This window comes from Halichondria panicea, chromosome 3 (genome assembly GCF_963675165.1).
Source record: "Halichondria panicea chromosome 3, odHalPani1.1, whole genome shotgun sequence".
NCBI lineage: Eukaryota > Metazoa > Porifera > Demospongiae > Suberitida > Halichondriidae > Halichondria > Halichondria panicea.
Genome location: NC_087379.1, coordinates 655,755 through 675,600, shown reverse-complemented (window position 1 = coordinate 675,600; position 19,846 = coordinate 655,755). Strand labels below are relative to the sequence as shown.

Below are 19,846 nucleotides of genomic sequence, written 5' to 3'. Positions count from 1 at the left end.
AACAAAATGTCAGAAAAAGACCAGGACTGTAGTCCATGGTATTTAGCTGAAATCTGGCTATAATTATGATCAATTTTAAGCATACCAAATGAATGAGCTCCATTTAACTTAAAAAAAGCTCCCATAACTTCAGAAAATTGAAATCAGACTACCGAAATTCAAGTTACAGGTTCTCAAAGTGGTACAGCCACCACTGTACACATGTAACTCTTATAGGAAGTTCTATCAAAGTAATGGTATGCTAAAATCAGTGGCAAAAAAGTTGTCCCCCTCAACAACACACTTACTATCTGAGTCCTTGTGTTGTAGTGAGGAGGTCTGGGGGGTGCATGGGTAGAGCATTCTGATTGGACGATCACCACGTACATTGAAGTTCCAGTCCGGTGACCCTTGACCTCTGTGGGTGGAGTCTCCCCACTGTCGTATTGGTCAGCTCCAATGAATACTGCTCTGATGGCATGGTGATGACCTCTAACCTCCCATACTTCCATCTCTCCACCCGAACTCGACAAAGGACAGTGGAAGAATGTACACATCCATGGAGGGTTGTAGAATCATGTTCTCAATGACTAGTAGCTTGATGATATCAGGCTCCACCCCCTGCCACGCCCTCTCCCTCAGACGGACCTTGACCTTGGCCGTACCAGTTTTGACACCAACCACCAGCACCATGGAGACCCTGCAGCGGAGGGGATACTAAAGGTACGACTATAACAGGAGAGACTCAGTACACACGTACACAGAGACAGCATGGGAAAAGAATTCACTGGTTTCAATTTCAATATTCATTAGCAATGTTACAATAACTCAATAATTTAATAACAAAAATAAACTAGGAAAATATTTGCACTCTATTGTTGCTACAATCAGACACATACACCACACCACACTGGTCTACTGCTATGCCATAAGGACTGTCGAACTGTCCTGGTCCAGATCCATACGATCCAAACGACTTGAGAAACACTCCCTCACACGTGAACACTGAGACACGCTTGTTCCCACTCTCCCCCACATACACCAGATCATCACTGTCCACACAGATGCTGGCAGGCCTGTCAAGTTCTCCATTTCCACTGCCTCTCTTCGCCCCAAACTGCCTCAGATAGCCACCATCGGGTGTGAAGACTTGCACTCGATAATTACCATGATCAACCTCATACACACAACCACTACGATCGGATGCAACGTCCCAGGGATATTTAAACTGTCCATTACCACTGCCTTCACTGCCGAACTTGGTGGAGAAGGTGAGGTCAGAGTTGAAGATGTGAACACAGTGAGCTAGACGATCAACCACATACACCTTCCCATTGACACTGTTGACACAAACACCATAAGGATCGTTCAACTGTCCAGGACCATTGCCATGACTACCAACTGCTGCCATCAGGTCTCCTCCACGTGAGAACTTTAACAGTCGATGATTAACAGCGTCCACCACCAGAATATTGTCATCACCGTCCACTGCCACACCACGAGGTTTCTTCATCTCCCCAACAGCTGTGCCTCGAGTGTCTAATGTTCGCAGCTTGTCTCCTGTGGGGCTAAATATCGAGACAATACCAGCATCAAGTTCAGCCACAATTATCTCCCCAGCTTGGTTGAGTGCCACACTTCGAGGTTTCCTGAGATCATTGATAGTCTTGATAACAGTTCCTAGTTTATCGATCGGAGTCTTGACTGCCACAGGGAATGGACTTCCTGCCACCTCCTCTCCACCCACACTCACAATCAGCTCGCTGGCCCCGCTCACTGTCGGCTGGTAGGAGATCTCGTACTCTCCCTTCCCTCGTTCCTTCACAACACAGTTTGTGGTTTTGTCAGTTATTTTGGAGATAAGTTTGGCTTCTGGTGGTGCTGAATTTAGGGGACAGAGGAATCGATAATATGCAGTTACTTTTTGTCCAACAATTGCTTTTTGAGGAATAACAATATCACAATATAAGACACCGAACTTCTTGCACTCTTTAACTAGCTGAGCAGAAGGCACAAACAAGGTGTTGGTTGTCTCACGAGGCTCTAGGGTGTTGGGGTCAAAGGTGTCCACCAGCTCTCTCACTTGCTTCACCACACCTTGCTTCATCTTGAGCACGTCTCCTGGAGACCCTGTACGAATGCTCTCCCTCACGAAATGCAGGCAGCTGCTACGTTGGGTTTGGAGGATCTCCACCTCCTCTCGCTGAGCAGAGAGGCTCTTGAGCTGTTGTTGGGTGTGGCCTTCCAACTCGGCCATAAGCTCCCCCTCACGAGCATCAAGAGCTCGACGAATCTCATCAAATTTCGAGTGAATATTGGTCGCAATTTTTCCTCTGTGTTCAACAATTTCGGCATGTCGTCCATCCAGATTGACGAGAGCTGTGTCGGTGGCCTCTAGCTGTTTCTCAACGGGTCCCAGGGAGTCCAAGATATTTTTCATGTGGCTCTCAAAGGTGTCGGCAATCACACAGTACTTGTGGTCTTTGTGTATTTGGACGGTGCAATGGATACAGATCAACTCTCCACAAGGTTCACAGTACAACTTGAGGCTTTTGTTGTGTTTGGGGCAGCGAGGGGTCACCTTATTCGGAGAAACAAGACGAATTAAATCCCCTTCCACTTTTTCGATAGTGACAACTTCGTGACCTTCGAACTCCTCCCACTCTTTGTGCATATCGGTACACTTCTCGCAGATGAACTTGGTGCATTGTCGGCAAAAGCTGGTGGCTTTACGAGTCGTTTTGGAGCATTTCTCACAGGCTAATTTCTGAGGCTCTTTAATCTTCTTGAGTGTTTCCTGGATGTCAAAAAGATGGTGTACATTGAAGGCAGCCTGGAGGCCACTCACACCAGTGGGGGGTAGGGGGGTGGGCCGGCGACACTTGGGGCATTCCAGCTGGCCTTGTCGATTGTGGGCAACTATATCCTCGAGACAATGTTGACAGTAGACGTGGAAACAGGAGAGCAGTCGAGGGTTGGTGTAGGGCTCCAGACAGACTAGGCATGACAGCTGGTCCTCCACTTTGGAGAGAGCTTCTTGAGCAGCACTCGGCCTCTCAGCCATTGACACAAAACTGAGGGGGGAGAGAAAAGGATAACAATACGCTAAAAAGGGGGCGTGTCAAGCTTTATAATAATAATAGCAAAGAATTCAAGCAACGAAAACTACAAACGAATGTATCAGAACATGTACAATAATTATGCTCACCTTTAGAAAAGTGTTTAGTAGTAGAAAGAAAAGCTCAAAGCTTGGCAAAAGCAGCTATAGACTCACAGCTCTCACAGTGACAGGTCAGGTGATGCATGCACAACAATATTCATAGGATCAAAGTATTGATTATGGTTAGACCATAATGGTACACACATACTTGTGGCTATATTGCCTAGCAACATTCTACACCCACTCTATTGCTAGTCCTCTGACCAGTTGCCTGAGATACAGACAACACACACTCATACAATGTCACCCTCCATGTTAACAACACTCCATACCATGTTGAAATTGATCTCACATCATGCACCCAATGCACACACACAAGATCACAAAATGTATTCAAATTCATCATAATACAAAATCAGCATACATACATACATACATACGGATGATAATCTCTATGTGTATAATTATGTTAGAACACTCTTAATTGGGTCCATGAGATGCATGGTTGAGTGGACTCCATTGCCCCACCCACTCACACCAAACTTATTTTTTTAGTAAATGTCGAGGCCCACTCACCAGGCCAGAATCAAACTTTTTATTTTATTTTTTTACTACCTGGTCACTCACTAGGCCAGAAACAAACTTATTTTTTTTACTACATGTCGAGGCCCACTCACCAGGCCAGAATCAAACTTATTTTTTTAGTAAATGTCGAGGCCCACTCAACAGGCCAGAAACAAACTTATTTTTTTACTACATGTCGAGGCCCACTCACCAGGCCAGAATCAAACTTTTATTTTTATACTACCTGGTCACTCACTATAGGCCAGAAACAAACTTATTTTTTTACTACATGTCGAGGCCCACTCACCAGGCCAGAATCAAACTTATTTTTTTAGTAAATGTCGAGGCCCACTCAACAGGCCAGAAACAAACTTTTATTTTTATTTTTTTACTACCTGGTCACTCACTAGGCCAGAAACAAACTTTTATTTTTATTTTTTTACTACCTGGTCACTCACCAGGCCAGAAACAAACTTATTTTTTTTACTACATGTCGAGGCCCACTCACCAGGCCAGAATCAAACTTTTATTTTATTTTTTTACTACCTGGTCACTCACTAGGCCAGAAACAAACTTATTGTTTTAGTAAATGTCGAGGCCCACTCACCAGGCCAGAATCATTTATTTTTTTACTACTATGGTAGTGTGGAAACACACCATTTGAAAGGTATTTTTCTAAGCTTTCAGAAAATCATAAAATATTTGACATTGGATCAACTTTACTGAAGTTATGGCAGTTAAAAAACACCCACCCCCCCCTCCGTTTAATCTGATTTTGGGAATCTTTCAGCTGCCATAACTTGAATTCTGTGGATCGAAAATCAAATATTTTATGTTTTTCTGAAAGCTTAGAAAGAGACCCTTCAAATGGTACCACCGGCCTTCTCTTGTGGTCGAGATATTTACGTATCAAAACTTTTCTTGCTAATGACAATAATCCAGTGTTGAAGGGATGAGCAATATATACAAGCTCAACAACGCACCAGGAGATACCCAGCGAGACAGAGACAAAACAATCAACAGACGAATGAAATTTACCGAAATCGAATTATGTAACTTAAACTCAAGTATATTCAGAATGCCCACTTTATAAATTAGAAGCGTACATTGACCAAACAAATTGGACGAAAAACTATCACTCATATTTAACCAAACAACATCCAACCTGAACAAACACACGATATGCCCTCGCCAAACTTAAACAACAAAGAACCAAAGTCACCATAAAACCAGCAGACACAAATCTTGGCATAGATACGGACGACTACATACAAAAATGCTCTCTTGTACTCTGTGACCAAAGTACGTACAGATTAACACAACAACACCAACTCAAGATATAGAACATCAATTGCAAGAAACCACCAGACATTTTTCACCACAACTAAACGCAATACACAAAAACCTCTTCCCAACCCCCAAAATACACAACCTCCCAAGTTCTATCATAGATTGAAGAGTTAGAGGGATAGGAAACGGTTGGTATCTCGAGTAACATCCGCGCTACGCTGCGGTTTAATCGAGGCCATCACAACAATATCTATTTCTACACTCAGTGCATAATAAACTACAAGTAACTGTGCTTAGTCCGTGCAACTCACTTATATTTCAAGGTCTATACCTATTGTAGTAGTCATAACCAGCACGCTTACACGTTATATGTTCCAATAGCTCTAAAACTGCCTTGGGAACATATATAACTTTGTTCTTTTTACTGGGTGTGGTCAGTCATTAGCAAGTACTACACGTGGCTCATGGACTAGGCGTGTTATAAATTGCTGAAAGAGATGATGTCTCGAGGAAACACAGCTTTGGGAGTTACCCGGCAAAAATGTGCTTAATAGCCTCGTAACGCGGATAATTTTCGAGGCTCCACTGCAGATTCAATGTAAAATAATCACGTGCACCACTCCTCTTCCTATCCCTCTAACTCTTCAATCTATGGTTCTATGGAATACCGAAAATCCACAAAATATGTACGACACTACCCCGGTACAACCAATAATTTCCCATTCTAATTCCATGCTCTCCCCTTCTGCCCACTTCATGGATCACGTACTACAACCACTCGCACGCTCTTACACAGATTACCTACAAAACTAAAGTCTATTTGCATTGAGTTCGACCCCGGAAGTTATGTGGTCAATTATGGCTTCATTTATGCTTTACGTGGTGGACAAGTATGCCTGGGACTTCTGCATGGAAAATGCTAACTTTTAGCTGGTTGGAGCTTACCAGCTCTACAGCATATAGATAGAAGCGCTTTTTAACAAGGAATCCAATGGTATATGAAACTTTGAATTTCAGTGAAGTATGACAAAGTTAACTTTATGAAGGTGAAACTCAACACAAATAGACTTTTCATTATGGACTAATGGCAAATCCAACCCAGGGGCGTAGACAGGGGGGGCTCATGGTGCTCAAGCACTCCCTTCTATCTGAGATTGTACACAAAGTGTACCTGATTGTCTAGCTGAGCACCCCCTTCTCTTCCAGATCTTGCTGCAGTTAGCTAGCTAGTAGGCAAGCAAAACGAATTGGTCTTTAAACATTCTGGCTTAGATCTATAGACTAGTTCTCTTTCGTAGTAAAATAGGCTTCTCTATGCAAATAGAAGATTGGGCTAAGCCCAACTATTAATTATTACGTCATTAATAAGAGGTGTGGCTTCCGGTCAACCAAATTTCGGCGCTCCGCGCCCTCTTTCGTCGTGGTAGCACCCCATCCTCAAAATCCTGGCTACGCCCCTGCAACCAAGGTTACATACCCCCTTTCCAAACACACACACACACAAGTAATTAGCAAATCCACATTGTCAGAACAAAGGCTACACTGATTGTACATGTAGCTACAAGCCACAAAACACCTAAACGTAAGATGATACCCAGATATGGGAATCACATGAGCCTAAACACAATATCGTCATGGTATTAAAATTAGCTGCAAAGAAAGAACATCCTCAAAATGGAGAGAAAAATTCTAACGTTATCACGTGGGTTACATTTTGCTCTTCTGACTACAATAGTACGATCTTTGGGCATTCAATTTCAACGATTTTCTGATATTCTGTGTGATATACCTTTCAAATGTTTCCAAGCACATCATTTGAAAGTCGCTTTAAGCAAATAATGACATTGGATCAACGGTACTAAAGTTATGGCTGTTTAAAATAATTAACTACCCCTCCCCTCAAGAAGAGTACGTTAGATCTTTAATGGTTACTAAAGCACCCTAACTACAATCAAAAGGATTATATGTACTAGCCTCGTTCACCGGCCTACCCTGGGATCCAGGCTATAATTATATGTACATGACATAATTATGTACAGTACATGACCTTGCAGTATTGACCCTAAACACACACCTGGGTACATACTGTCAAGGAGGTCATGATGAACACACACTAACCTGAGGAGATAGGTTCTCCCTGGAGAGTACGGAGGGCAGGTACTGGTTGGAGGAGGCCGTGAGAACAGCTGCACCAGACACACCTCCCTGTCTCACACACACTAGAAATGCACAACAGACACACCAGGATGGAGCACGCCCAGTTTCCTGATCACCTTCCCACGTACACACACCTCTGCACAACGGCCCGGGAAATAGGTAAAGTCTGTGAAGTGTGTGTGCAGGGGAGGGGGCGGTAAACACAAGTAGTGCAAAAGTGTGGGCAGTGAGGTAGTTGTAGGAATTAATTTTCTGACAAAATAATCTTTCCAACACATACACTTCAAAAAACTTCAAGGCCACTAATTCCCAACAAACTGGACTGAATGCATATACAGTAGTTCCTTCACAAATCCCTAACACACATACACAGCTGTGCTTATGCAACCCTCACCTTCAGCTGCCTTGAGGAAGTATCCACTGCCATCTTTGGTGAAGGACACCTCCAGCAGCTGCATGACACGGTCCAGTAGTCCATGGATCACTTCAAACCCGGGGGTACGACTATAATACACTGCACACAACCGACGATGGTTCCGTGTTCCCACATCTACAGCATAGGACACACAAATTAGTGAGCTTTGGCACTGCGAGCAATTAGCGGTTTTAACACACTTTAATTGTATACAATAGTGCTTTCTCAGAGCTACAGAATGCGTCTTTGAGCTTGTTAAATAGGACGTTCCTAACACAAGTTATGGCCTCTAAAAGATAGCTCTAAAAACAAACCTGATTTTTCAACAGCCATTACTTTAATACCGTTGATCCAATGTCAAAAATATTATGATTTTCTGAAAGCTTAGAAAGAGACCTTTCAAATGATGTGTTTCGATCCGAAATTTTGTTGGGGGCAATTTGTAATTTTCTGCCTTGGACCATGGGCTATTATTCATGGTATGGCCAAATTGGCAAATACTTTTATCTCTCAAATATAAACTTTGATGACAAGTCTCTTTCTAAGCTTTCAGAAAATACATTGAAATTGTATCCACGGAATTCAAGTTATGGCAGCTAAAAGATAGCTCTGAAAACAGGCCTGATTCTGAAAAAACACTCACGCCTTCCCCTAGAAAACAGAAGATTAATTAATGTCAGCACTTCCGTCTCTCAAAAACTGCTTACCTTGCAAACAGTGTCCTGGCCAGATAAAATCTCATTCTTCTGTGGAGTGAACCCCAGACCAGCCAGAATACAGCCAGCTCTGTGAGTGAGTGAGCACAGTGTGTAAGATGGTACTTGATCTACTGGGTACAGTTACCTTGCTGGTGCTTTGTCAGCGTCTATCTCCTGTAGTGGAAGGTATACCTCAGCCAGCTCATCAGAAGCGCTACACATACAGAGGGAGGGGCAGATGAAAGGTAAATAAAGTACTGAAAATAAGTACTGAAAATATACACACAAACCATAATCATACGAATGCTCACTAGCAGTCAAACACACAGTACACTACACACTAGGACACCTACACACTGGTAACCATAATTATAGCTGGATACTATTTTTCATCATTGTAATTTTCCTATACTTAAAACACCCCCCCCCCTGGTACACAGACCTGCCTGCTGCTGTGTCCTTGTCCTCTGAGGACAGTAGCTCCCCCTCTCTAGCGAGCAGCTGCACTCTCTCAGTGTCACACTCGAGTACACTATCCAGTGCTAGTGTGTTGTCCCCGGTGACCTCTTGCTCCACGTGTAGTACACTCACACCAGCTGGTAGACGCAGCTCACGACACGCCATAGAGCGGAGGAGGGTGGACTTGCCAACACCTGCACGTGTGTGAGGGTGTGTGATTAGGGCAGGGGAGAGACACACGTGTATCACTACAAGTATGCTAACTGCATGGTTAGATTTCTGTTCTTACAAATGAATACTACTATTCAGCAGTATGAAACAGTTTCTATTTTCATGTTCAATAGAGAGTTCTGACCATCCATTTCTTCTGTGGAGAGGTGCTCAATGCATCATGAGACGGAGAGCATAATAATCACAGCCACCAATTAACATAATAAAAAGGACCAAAGACTAATAATGCCTTGTGTTCTTCTCCCTGTTCCAGTATAGCTACCTGGTAGAATGGTCGATTTATGTAGCTCCCAACATATTGTGTGTAAATACTTGAGAGACCTAAACTCACTCTAATTAGCCGAGTCCCTAGGCTACCATTTGTCCCAACAGGCCGTTTGTTTGTCATAATTATTATTTTCAGTACGGTTAGTTTGGCATACAGTTTTAAAGTAAGTTAACCACTTCTCACTGATATCCTCATCGATGATGATGCTGCTCAATCGGATTGGCTGAGTGGACTGAGCCGTGAGCTCTACCTCCCGAGAGCATCCAGGCTCCTCCTCCAAATTAAATACAGCGGCTTCACTGACACTATGTCCGGTTTAGTGCTCAACCTGTGTGTGTGGTCAACCTGTGTGTGTGTGTGTGTGTGTGTGTGGAGTGTGAGTGTGGGTGGCATAATAATCATTAATATTTATTGCAGTGCACTATAACTACTGGACGCTGGAATTCACCGAGCAATATTAAGCCATGTTAAAATTATTTTTAGACCTAAAGCTTAATTAACTATTGACTGTAACTCAGGGTCACAGCTTGCACCAGTATCCCCTCTCCCCTACACACACACACAGTAGGTACACTGACCAAGAGAAGCAACCTTGAGGGGAGCTCAGAGTGAAGTTGACCTTGACTCCAGTGCTGGAGGGGACATGCTTCCCCAGAGAGCTGGCTTTATGAAGGAAGCAGACAAGTGTGAGGACCGTGGCTGCTATCAAGGCTGCCTTCATCTTGATATCTAGTAGTATAGGAGAGATAGTTCATGTAGTTTATAGCTTTCAGTGAGTCCACATGGCTTTCTGATCTCTGACCCCATGCAACACCCCCTCATCTTGAGCAGCCCCTCCCCCACTTTGTTTGCAGAATAAGAAATCTCTATTTACAAATTAATAATAAAACACTCATGCACCAATGCTAAGACTCAGAGTTCAATTGTTTGATGTGGTGTAGCACAGTGTCCATGGAGGGTCTGTCCTGAGGGGAGTGAGAGACACAGGAGGTGATGAGTGGGTGGAGCTCCCGCCATACACCTTCCATACTCAATAGCAGACCAAGAAATACAGCAGCTTCAAGAAATCTGGCATTCACCACTTCACAAGCAAGCACTCCAAAACTGTACACATCATCTTTGTCCATGCACGAGACTGTGGGGGGAGGGAAAGTTGGTTCAGGAAATTGATCACATAAACATAAATAACACAATCTACAATTAAATAGACAGTAGTGTACAACACAGGAATAGGGACAGTACTATCCAATGAGAGGTTAATGGATTGTGAATGACACTGTACAAGCTTGATTGCATTGTAACTATAATAATTATTGCATTCAAAGTATGGGAATTGCATATCCAATCTAAATCGTTACTTTCGACTAGATTGCTACGATGTTCGCAATTCGCAATCGAAAAGTCGCTGTATCTGAAACAAAATTAATAAAGGAGATCCCTATAATTGTTCATAATTATTTAGTAAAACCAGTAGGTTGCAGACAAACGAAAATCACCGCTTTCGAGTTGAACAAATTTTCACCTTACGGAAATTACCCGCTATACGGTATTACAAGCCATGTACAAGCCTATGTAGCTGGTACCCTACACAGGTTTAGCTCTCAACAAGCTAGCTAGCACACTCACATTCAATTGGTGCTGGTATTTGAAGTCTGTTTGGGGGTCCCAGAGAATGACGAGGTGTTTGAGGGTCACTTGCACTGGGTCGTTGATCTCCACCACCTGGTGCTTGGTTATGAGGGTCGGGAGGTCATGAACCTCACCAGTGTCTGGGTGCTGCAAACAGTCAAGTAACTCAATGACATTATCAGCAGAGCCGTGGGTTATAGTGAGGGCGCCCTTGTTTAGAGGGTAATTGAAGAACAGTAGAAGTCAATTCTGGTGGATTGCGAAGGAGTAGAGAAGAAAGAAATTGACTCCGGGAGAATATTATCGCTGCGTGTGTGTGTGTGTGTGTGTGTGTGGGGGGAGTAGATAGTAGTATGCATGATGTGAGTATAATAACACATAATTATGTATACAGTGTACTGGGTACTAGTCAGGATTAAAAGTTAGGGGGGAAGGTTTACGCATATACCGCATAATGTTTGGCCACTCCCACATTTGTTGACCACACCCCTTATTACATGTCTCTCATCTGCCAGCCCTACCCCTCCACCAGCTACGCCCACTGCCAGCCTTACCCCTCCACGAGCTACGCCCACTGCCAGCCTTACCCCTCCACCAGCTACGCCCACTGCCAGCCTTACCCCTCCACCAGCTACGCCCACTGCCAGCCCTACCCCTCCACCAGCTACGCCCATTGCCAGCCTTACCCCTCCACCAGCTACGCCCACTGCCAGCCTTACCCCTCCACGAGCTACGCCCATTGCCAGCCCTACCCCTCCACCAGCTACGCCCACTGCCAGCCCTACCCCTCCACCAGCTACGCCCACTGCCAGCCTTACCCCTCCACGAGCTACGCCCACTCTTAGTGCATCACAGAAGATCTATAGTTACATATTGCACATCATAGACAGTACTAATGTGATGATGTCATTATTATACACACATTTGGGGGGAAGATGAGTATTTTGGGGAGGAAGGTTCATCCCAGCCCCCCCCCCCACTAGATGAAACCCTGCTAGTATACACATTGCAGTCAGACACAATTCCACACACTACCTAGCTTAATTATGATACTAGAAATGTTTAGGTGGTCCAATTTCAATGGTTTTGTGGTTTTATGAAAGCTAATACTCTATAAAATAGCACAATCAACCCCCTTATTATGAGCAACAAAATGTCAGAAAAAGACCAGGACTGTAGTCCATGGTATTTAGCTGAAATCTGGCCAACTATTATGGCCAAATGAATGAACTCCATTTAACTTTCAGAATTGAAATCAGACTACCAAAATTCAAGTTACGGGCTCTCAAAGTCGTACAGCCACCACTGTACACATGTAACTCTTATAGGAAGTTCTATCAAAGTAATGGTATGCTAAAATCAGTGGCAAAAGTTGTCCCCCTCAAAGACACACTTACTATCTAAGTCCTTGTGTTGTAGTGAGGAGGTCGGGGGGTGGGTAGAGCATTCTGATTGGACGATCACCACGTCCATTGCAGCGATGTGAAGTTTTCAAACGCCCCATACAGCGTTAATTATTTCAATTTTGGTTCAAAGGCCACACAGGAAACTGCAGACAAACACAATTAAGACATCGAAAAAATATATAGTTGTTTGACAAAATCGTATATATATAGACTAAATATTGTGATTGTTGGTCTGAGTCAATAGAGGGAAGTCTGGCATATGACCAATCACTAGTCGTATCGTCATGGAAACTGGCTCGGCACAAGAGATTCTGCAAGGACAAATGTAGCTCTGTGTATTATTTAGCAAGGAGACAATGATCCACACACCACACCCACCCACACCACCCACACCACCCACACACAATAATTTAGTAGAAAACTGATGTCTTGTATTATGGCTTCTAGTCCGGTGACCCTTGACCTCTGTGGGTGGCAGTGGCAGAATGTACACATCCATGGAGGGTTGTAGCATCATGTTCTCAATGACTAGTAGCTTGATGATATCAGGCTCCACCCCTTGTCACGCTCTCTCCCTCACACCATGTCACCATGGAGACCCTGCAGCAGAGGGGGTGGGGTGAGGTACGATACTAAAGGTACGACTATAACAGGAGAGACTCAGTACACACGTACACAGGGACAGCATGGGCAAAGAATTCACTGGTTTCAATTTCAATATTCATTAGCAATGTTACAATAACTCAACAAAATTTAATTAACAAAATAACAAAAATAAACTAGGAAAATATTTGCACTCTATTGTTGCCATTATCACACACATACACCACACCACACTGGTCTACTGCTATTCCATAAGGACTGTTGAACTGTCCTGGTCCAGATCCAGGTGATACAAACGACTTGAGAAACACTCCCTCATACGTGAACACTGAGACACGCTTGTTCCCATACTCCGCCACATACACCAGATCATCACAGTCCACACAGATGCAGGCAGGGTAGTAAAGTTCTCCATTTCCACCGCCTTTCTTCCCAAACTGCCTCAGATAGCCACCATCGGGTGTGAAGACTTGCACTCGAGTATTACCAGCATCAGCCACATACACACAACCACTACGATCGGATGCAACGTCCCAGGGACGATTAAACTGTCCATTACCACTGCCTTTACTGCCGAACTTGCTGGAGAAGGTGAGGTCAGAGTTGAAAATATGAACACAGTGAGCACCGTTATCAACCACATACGTATACACCTTCCCATTGACACTGTTGACACAAACACAATTCGGATAGTTAAACTGTCCTGGACCATCGCCATGACTACCAACTGCTGCTATCATGTCTCCTCCACGTGAGAACTTCAACAGTCGATAATTACCACCGTCCACCACCAGAATATTGTCATCACCGTCCACTGCCACACCACAAGGATTCTTCATCTTCCCAACAGCTGTGCCTCGAGTGTCTAATGTTCGCAGCTTGTCTCCTGTGGGGCTAAATATCGAGACAATACCAGCACCCTGTTCAGGCACAATTATCTCCCTAGCTTGGTTGAGTGCCACTCCATGAGGTTTCTTGAGATCATTGATAGTCTTGATAACAGTTCCTAGTTTATCGATCGGAGTCTTGACTGCTACAGGGAATGGACTTCCTGCCACCTCCTCTCCACCCACTCTCACGATCAGCTCGCTGGCCCCGCCCACTGTTGGCTGGTAGGAGATCTCGTACTCTCCCTTCCCTCGTTCCTTCACAACACAGTTTGTCGTCTGATTCGTTGATTTCGATATAAGTTCGGCTTTAATGTTCAAGGATGGAATTTGGATCAGTGGATGATTTGTGTTTGAAAATCGAAGACTAGTGGATCCTTGTACTCTGGTTTTGTCGAGTCTTTTTGTAGGGGTGACAGTTACTGATGGTATACCGATGGCTCCAAATTCTTTGCAATCTTTGACTAGCTGAGCAGAAGGCACAAAACAGGTGTTGGTTGTCTCACGAGGCTCTAGGGTGTTGGGGTCAAAGGTGTCCACCAGCTCTCTCACTTGCTTCACCACACCTTGCTTCATCTTGAGCACGTCTCCTGGAGACCCGGTACGAATGATCTCCCTCACAAAATGCAGGCAGCTGCTACGTTGGGTTTGGAGGATCTCCACCTCCTCTCGCTGAGCAGAGAGGCTCTTGAGCTGTTGTTGGGTGTGGCCTTCCAACTCCGCCATAAGCTCCCCCTCAAGAGCATACAGAGCTTGATGGAGCTCATCGAATTTCGAGTGGACATTGGTCGCAATTTTTCCTCCGTGTTCAATAATTTCGGCATGTCGTCCTTCCAGATTGACGAGAGCTGTGTCGGTGGCCTCTAGCTGTTTCTCAACGGGTCCTAGGGAGTCCAGGATCTCTTTCTTGTGGCTCTCAAAGGTGTCGGCAATCACACAGTACTTGTGGTCTTTGTGTATTTGGACGGTGCAATTGATACAAATCACTTCTCCACAAGTTTCGCAATAAAGTCTCATTATGTCGTCGTGTTTAGGGCAGCGAGAGGACGTCTTCTTTGGGGAGACCAAGCGAATCAAATCACCCTCAACTTTTTCGATAGTAACGACTTCATGACCTTCGAACTCTTCGTATTCTTTGTGTATGTTCGTACACAGATCGCAGATGAACTTGGTGCATTGTCGGCAAAAGCTGGTGGCTTTACGAGTCGTTTTGGAGCATTTCTCACAAGCCAATTTCTGAGGCTCTTTAACCTTCTTGAGTGTTTCTTGGATGTCAAAGAGATGGTGTATATTGAAGGCAGCCTGGAGGCCACTCACACCAGTGGGGGGTAGGGGGGTGGGCCGGCGACACTTGGGGCATTCCAGCTGGCCTTGTCGATTGTGGGCAACTATATCCTCGAGACAATGTTGACAGTAGACGTGGAAACAGGAGAGCAGTCGAGGGTTGGTGTAGGGCTTCAGACAGACTAGGCATGACAGTTGGTCCTCCACTTTGGAGAGAGCTTCTTGAGCAGCACTCGGCCTCTCAGCCATTGACACAAAACTGAGAAAAGGATAACAATAGGCTAAAAAGGGGGCGTGTCAAGCTGTATAATTTATAACAAAGAATTCAAGCAACGAAAACTACAAACGAATGTATCAGAACATGTACAGTAATTATGCTCACCTTTAGAAAAGTGTTTAGTAGTAGAAAGAAAAGCTCAAAGCTTGGCAAAAGCAGCTATAGACTCACAGCTCTCACAGTGACAGGTCAGGTGATGCATGCACAACAACAGCATTGATCAATAGTAGTGATTAATGTTCCATACAAACGTACAATTCTATATTGTATGTAGGACAAGTATTATTATACATTTGTACGAATATGGACCATTACTATTGTTATTGTTACAGTAGTATAACATTGTACGCCCACTACTGAGGTCATAGTTTCCTTGTGTGCATGGGCAAATAATCCTCTGATTCTCTGTGGATCACTTTCTGCACTGTCCACATTTTTGGGTCCATGCGATTTTGGTACAGCCCATCCAAATATACACTGGCTAAGTTTGAGATTGATTCACACCATAGATTAATAAAATCAATCTTTTTCATATACATACATACATACATACGGATGATAATCTCTACGTGTATAATTATGTTAGAACACTCTTAATTGGGTCCATGAGATGCATGGTTGAGTGGACTCCATTGCCCCACCCACTCACACCACCGGCCTTCTCTTGTGGTCGGGATATTTTCGTATCAAAACTTTTGTTGCTAATGACAATAATCCAGTGTTGAAGGGATGAGCAATATATACAAGCTCAACAACGCACCAGGAGATACCCAGCGAGACAGAGACGAAACAATCAACACCAGGTAATTATTTCCAAGTGCTCATTGTCCATCACAACCCAATGCCCATACAAGCAGCCTGAGACCACTTCAAAAGAGAACAACCTCTTACAGATAGACCATAATAAATTACAGACGAATGAACTGAAATTGAATTATATAACCTACACTCAAACAGAATTGGACAAAAACTACTCATATTTAACCAAACAACATCCAACCTTAACAAACACACGATATGCCCTCGCCAAAATTAAACAACAAAGAACCGAAATCTCCATAAACCAGCATAAACCAGCAGACACAAATCTTGGCATAGATACGGACGACTACATACAACAATGCTCTCTTGTACTCTGTGACCAACGTACGTACAGATTAACACAACAACACCAACTCAAGATATAGAACATCAACTACACGAAACCACCAGAAATTAATTTTTACCTCCTAAATTCTAAGGAATACCAAAAATCAACAAAAAATGTATGACCAATAATTTCCCATTCTAATTCCATGCTTTCCCCTTCTTCCCACTTCATAGATCACGTACTACAACCCACACACACACACATACATACTAATAATTAGAACCGAGGTTAGATCTTACACTGATTGTACATGTAGCTACATGTACAAGCTAATAATTATGATACCCAGATATGGGAATCACATGAGCCTATAATCGTCATGGTATTAAATTAGCTGCAAAGAAAGAACATCTTCAAAATGGAGATAAAGATTCTAACGTTGTCACGTGGGTTACATTTTGCTCATCTCACTACTACATCAAACAATAGAACGATCTTAATTTGGGCATTCAATTTCAACAAGATAATAATTATACCTTTCAAATCTTGCCATCAAAGTTCATATTATTTTGAGCTACAAAACTAATTTGGACACAACCATGGATAATAGCTGATGGTCCAATGCCGAAAAATACGATAAATTTTGACATTGGATCAACGGTACTAAAATAATGTGTTTAACTACCCCTCCCCTCAAGAAGAGTATGTTAGATCTTTAATGGTTACTAAAGCACACTAACTACAAACAAAAGGATTACCTCGTTCACCGGCCTACCCTGGGATCCAGGCTATAATTATATGTACATGACATAATTATGTACAGTACATGACCTTGCAGTATTGACTCTAAACACACACCTGGGTACATACTGTCAAGGAGGTCATGATGAAACACATACTAACCTGAGGAAATAGGTTCTCCCTGGAGAGTACGGAGGGCAGGTACTGGTTGGAGGAGGCCGTGAGAACAGCTGCACCAGACACACCTCCCAGTCTCACACACACTAGAGCTGCACAACAGACATACCAGGATGGAGCACGCCCAGTTTCCCGATCACCTTCCCACGTACAGACACCTCTGCACAACGGTCCGGGAAATAGGTAGAGTCTGTGGAGTGTGTGCAGAGGAGGGGGCGGTAAACACAAGCAGTGCAGAAGTGTGGGCAGTGAGCAAGTGTAGTTGTAGGAATTAATTTTCTGACAAAATAATCTTCCCAACACGTACACTTCAAAAACTCAAGGCCACTAATTCCCAACAAACTGGAATGAATGCATATACAGTAGTTCCTTCACAAGTCCCTAACACACATACACAGCTGTGCTTATGCAACCCTCACCTTCAGCTGCATTGAGGAAGTATCCACTGCCATCTTTGGTGAAGGACACCTCCAGCAGCTGCATGACACAGTCCAGTAGTCCACGGATCACTTCAAACCTGGGGGTACGACTATAATACACTGCACACAACCGACGATGGTTCCGTGTTCCCACATCTACAGCATAGGACACACAAATTAGTCAGCTTTGGCACTGCGAGCAATTAGCGGTTTTAAGACACTTTAATTGTATACAATAGTGTCTTCTCAGAGCTACAGAATTCGTCTTTGAGTTTTTTAAATAGGACGTTCCTAACACAAGTTATGGCCTCTAAAAGATAGCTCTAAAAACAAACCTGATTCTTCAATGCATGGCATTAATGTTGATCCAATGTCAAAACATTATGATTTTCTGAAAGCTTAGAAATAAATGATGTGTTTCGATACGACATTTCGTTGGAGCCCTAATTTGTAATTTTTCGGCCTTGGACCATGGGCTATTCTTCATGGTATGGCCAAATTGGCAAATACTTTTATCTCTCAAATATAAACTTTGATGACACCATTTGAAAGATGTAATTTGTAATTTTTCGGCCTTGGACCATGGGCTATTCTTCATGGTATGGCCAAATTGGCAAATACTTTTATCTCTCAAATATAAACTTTGATGACACCATTTGAAAGGTCTCTTTCTAAGCTTTCAGAAAATCAGAAAATCATTGAAATTGTATCCACGGAATTCAAATTATGGCAGCTAAAAGACAGCTCTGAAAACAGGCCTGATTCTGAAAAAACACCCATACCTTCCCCTAGAAAACAGAAGATTAATTAATGTCAGCACTTCCGTCTCTCAAAAACTGCTTACGTTGCAAATAGTGTCTTAGCCAGATAAAATCTCATTCTTCTGTGGAGTGAACCCCAGACCAGCCAGAATACAGCCAGCTCTGTGAGTGAGTGAGTGAGCACAGTGTGTAAGATGGTACTTGATCTACTGGGTACAGTTACCTTGCTGGTGCTTTGTCAGCGTCTATCTCCTGTAGTGGAAGGTATACCTCAGCCAGCTCATCAGAAGCGCTACACATACAGAGGGAGGGGCAGATGAAAGGTAAATAAAGTACTGAAAATAAGTGACTGAAAATATACACACAAACCATAATCATACGAATGCTCACTAGCAGTCAAACACACAGTACACTACACACTAGGACACCTACACACTGATAACCATAATTATAGCTGGATACTAATTTGGTAATAACATTTTATTTTTCAGTATTGTAATTTTACTATACTTAAAACACCCCCCCCCCCCATTCCTGGTACACAGACCTGCCTGCTGCTGTGTCCTTGTCCCCTGAGGCCAGTAGCTCCCCATCTCTAGCGAGCAGCTGCACTCTCTCAGTATCACACTCGAGTACACTATCCAGCGCTAGTGTGTTGTCCCCGGTGACCTCTTGCTCCACGTGTAGTACACTCACACCAGCTGGTAGACGCAGCTCACGACACGCCATAGAGCGGAGGAGGGTGGACTTACCAACACCTGCACGTGTGTGAGGGGGTGTGGTTAGGGCAGGGGAGAGACACATATATATCACTACAAGTATGCTAGCTGCATGGTTAGATATCTGACACTATGTCCGGTTTAATCTTCAACCTGTGTGTGTGGGCGTGGCATAATAATTATACGTAATCATTAATATTATTTTTATTGCACTATAATTATATAATAATTATTGGACGCTGGAATTCACCGAGCAATATTAAGCCACGTTAAAATTGTTTTTAGGGCTAAATCTTTGCACCAAGCTTAATTAACTATTGACTGTAACTCATGGTCACAGCTTGCACGAGTATCCCCCTCCCCTACACACACACAGTAGGTACACTGACCAAGAGAAGCAACCTTGAGGGGAGCTCAGAGTGAAGTTGACCTTGACTCCAGTGCTGGAGGGGACATAGGGAAGTAAAACCACCGGTAAGTTCAGCTTCCCCAGAGAGCTGGCTTTATGAAGGGAGCAGACAAGTGTGAGGACCGTGGCTGCTATCAAGGCTGCCTTCATCTTGCATGATATCTAGTACAGTTTTAATTCAGTGAGTCCACATGGCTTTCTGATCTCTGACCCCATGCAACAC

At 43.6% G+C, this 19,846-nt stretch overlaps 3 protein-coding genes across 5 annotated transcripts in view; all 3 read right to left on the bottom strand.

Moving 5' to 3' along the window:
* The window catches only part of LOC135333366 (ATP-binding cassette sub-family F member 3-like), a 20,174-nt gene extending 366 nt beyond the window's left edge, over nt 1-19,808 (bottom strand). The window contains exons 1-9 of one of the 3 annotated variants that reach the window (XM_064528347.1): nt 19,604-19,808; nt 19,043-19,253; nt 18,719-18,787; nt 18,579-18,657; nt 17,735-17,890; nt 17,301-17,505; nt 12,661-12,856; nt 12,248-12,567; nt 10,416-11,156 (exon numbers count right to left, since the gene is read on the bottom strand). In XM_064528347.1, the coding sequence (XP_064384417.1) occupies nt 18,594-18,657; nt 18,719-18,787; nt 19,043-19,224 (315 nt within the window). In that variant the 5' untranslated portion in view covers nt 19,225-19,253; nt 19,604-19,808 and the 3' untranslated portion in view covers nt 10,416-11,156; nt 12,248-12,567; nt 12,661-12,856; ... (1 more) ...; nt 17,735-17,890; nt 18,579-18,593. Of the gene's footprint in view, nt 1-287; nt 680-7,111; nt 7,317-7,544; nt 7,701-8,272; nt 8,352-8,408; nt 8,478-8,705; nt 8,917-9,404; nt 9,567-9,799; nt 11,157-12,247; nt 12,568-12,660; nt 12,857-17,300; nt 17,506-17,734; nt 17,891-18,578; nt 18,658-18,718; nt 18,788-19,042; nt 19,254-19,603 lie in introns of those variants that run through there. The other 2 variants (XM_064528348.1, XM_064528346.1) reach the window with 2 other exon arrangements.
* On the bottom strand, nt 771-3,562 carry LOC135333313 (E3 ubiquitin-protein ligase TRIM71-like). Its single transcript, XM_064528278.1, has 2 exons — nt 3,188-3,562; nt 771-3,053 (listed from the first exon to the last, which is right to left on the bottom strand). The coding sequence occupies exon 2, from the start codon at nt 3,041-3,043 to the stop codon at nt 833-835; it is 2,211 nt and encodes a 736-aa protein (XP_064384348.1). The 5' UTR covers nt 3,044-3,053; nt 3,188-3,562; the 3' UTR covers nt 771-832.
* LOC135333308 (E3 ubiquitin-protein ligase TRIM71-like) lies at nt 12,870-15,564 on the bottom strand. Its single transcript, XM_064528266.1, has 2 exons — nt 15,413-15,564; nt 12,870-15,289 (listed from the first exon to the last, which is right to left on the bottom strand). The coding sequence occupies exon 2, from the start codon at nt 15,277-15,279 to the stop codon at nt 13,036-13,038; it is 2,244 nt and encodes a 747-aa protein (XP_064384336.1). The 5' UTR covers nt 15,280-15,289; nt 15,413-15,564; the 3' UTR covers nt 12,870-13,035.
* Nucleotides 19,809-19,846: the final 38 nt, after the last annotated feature.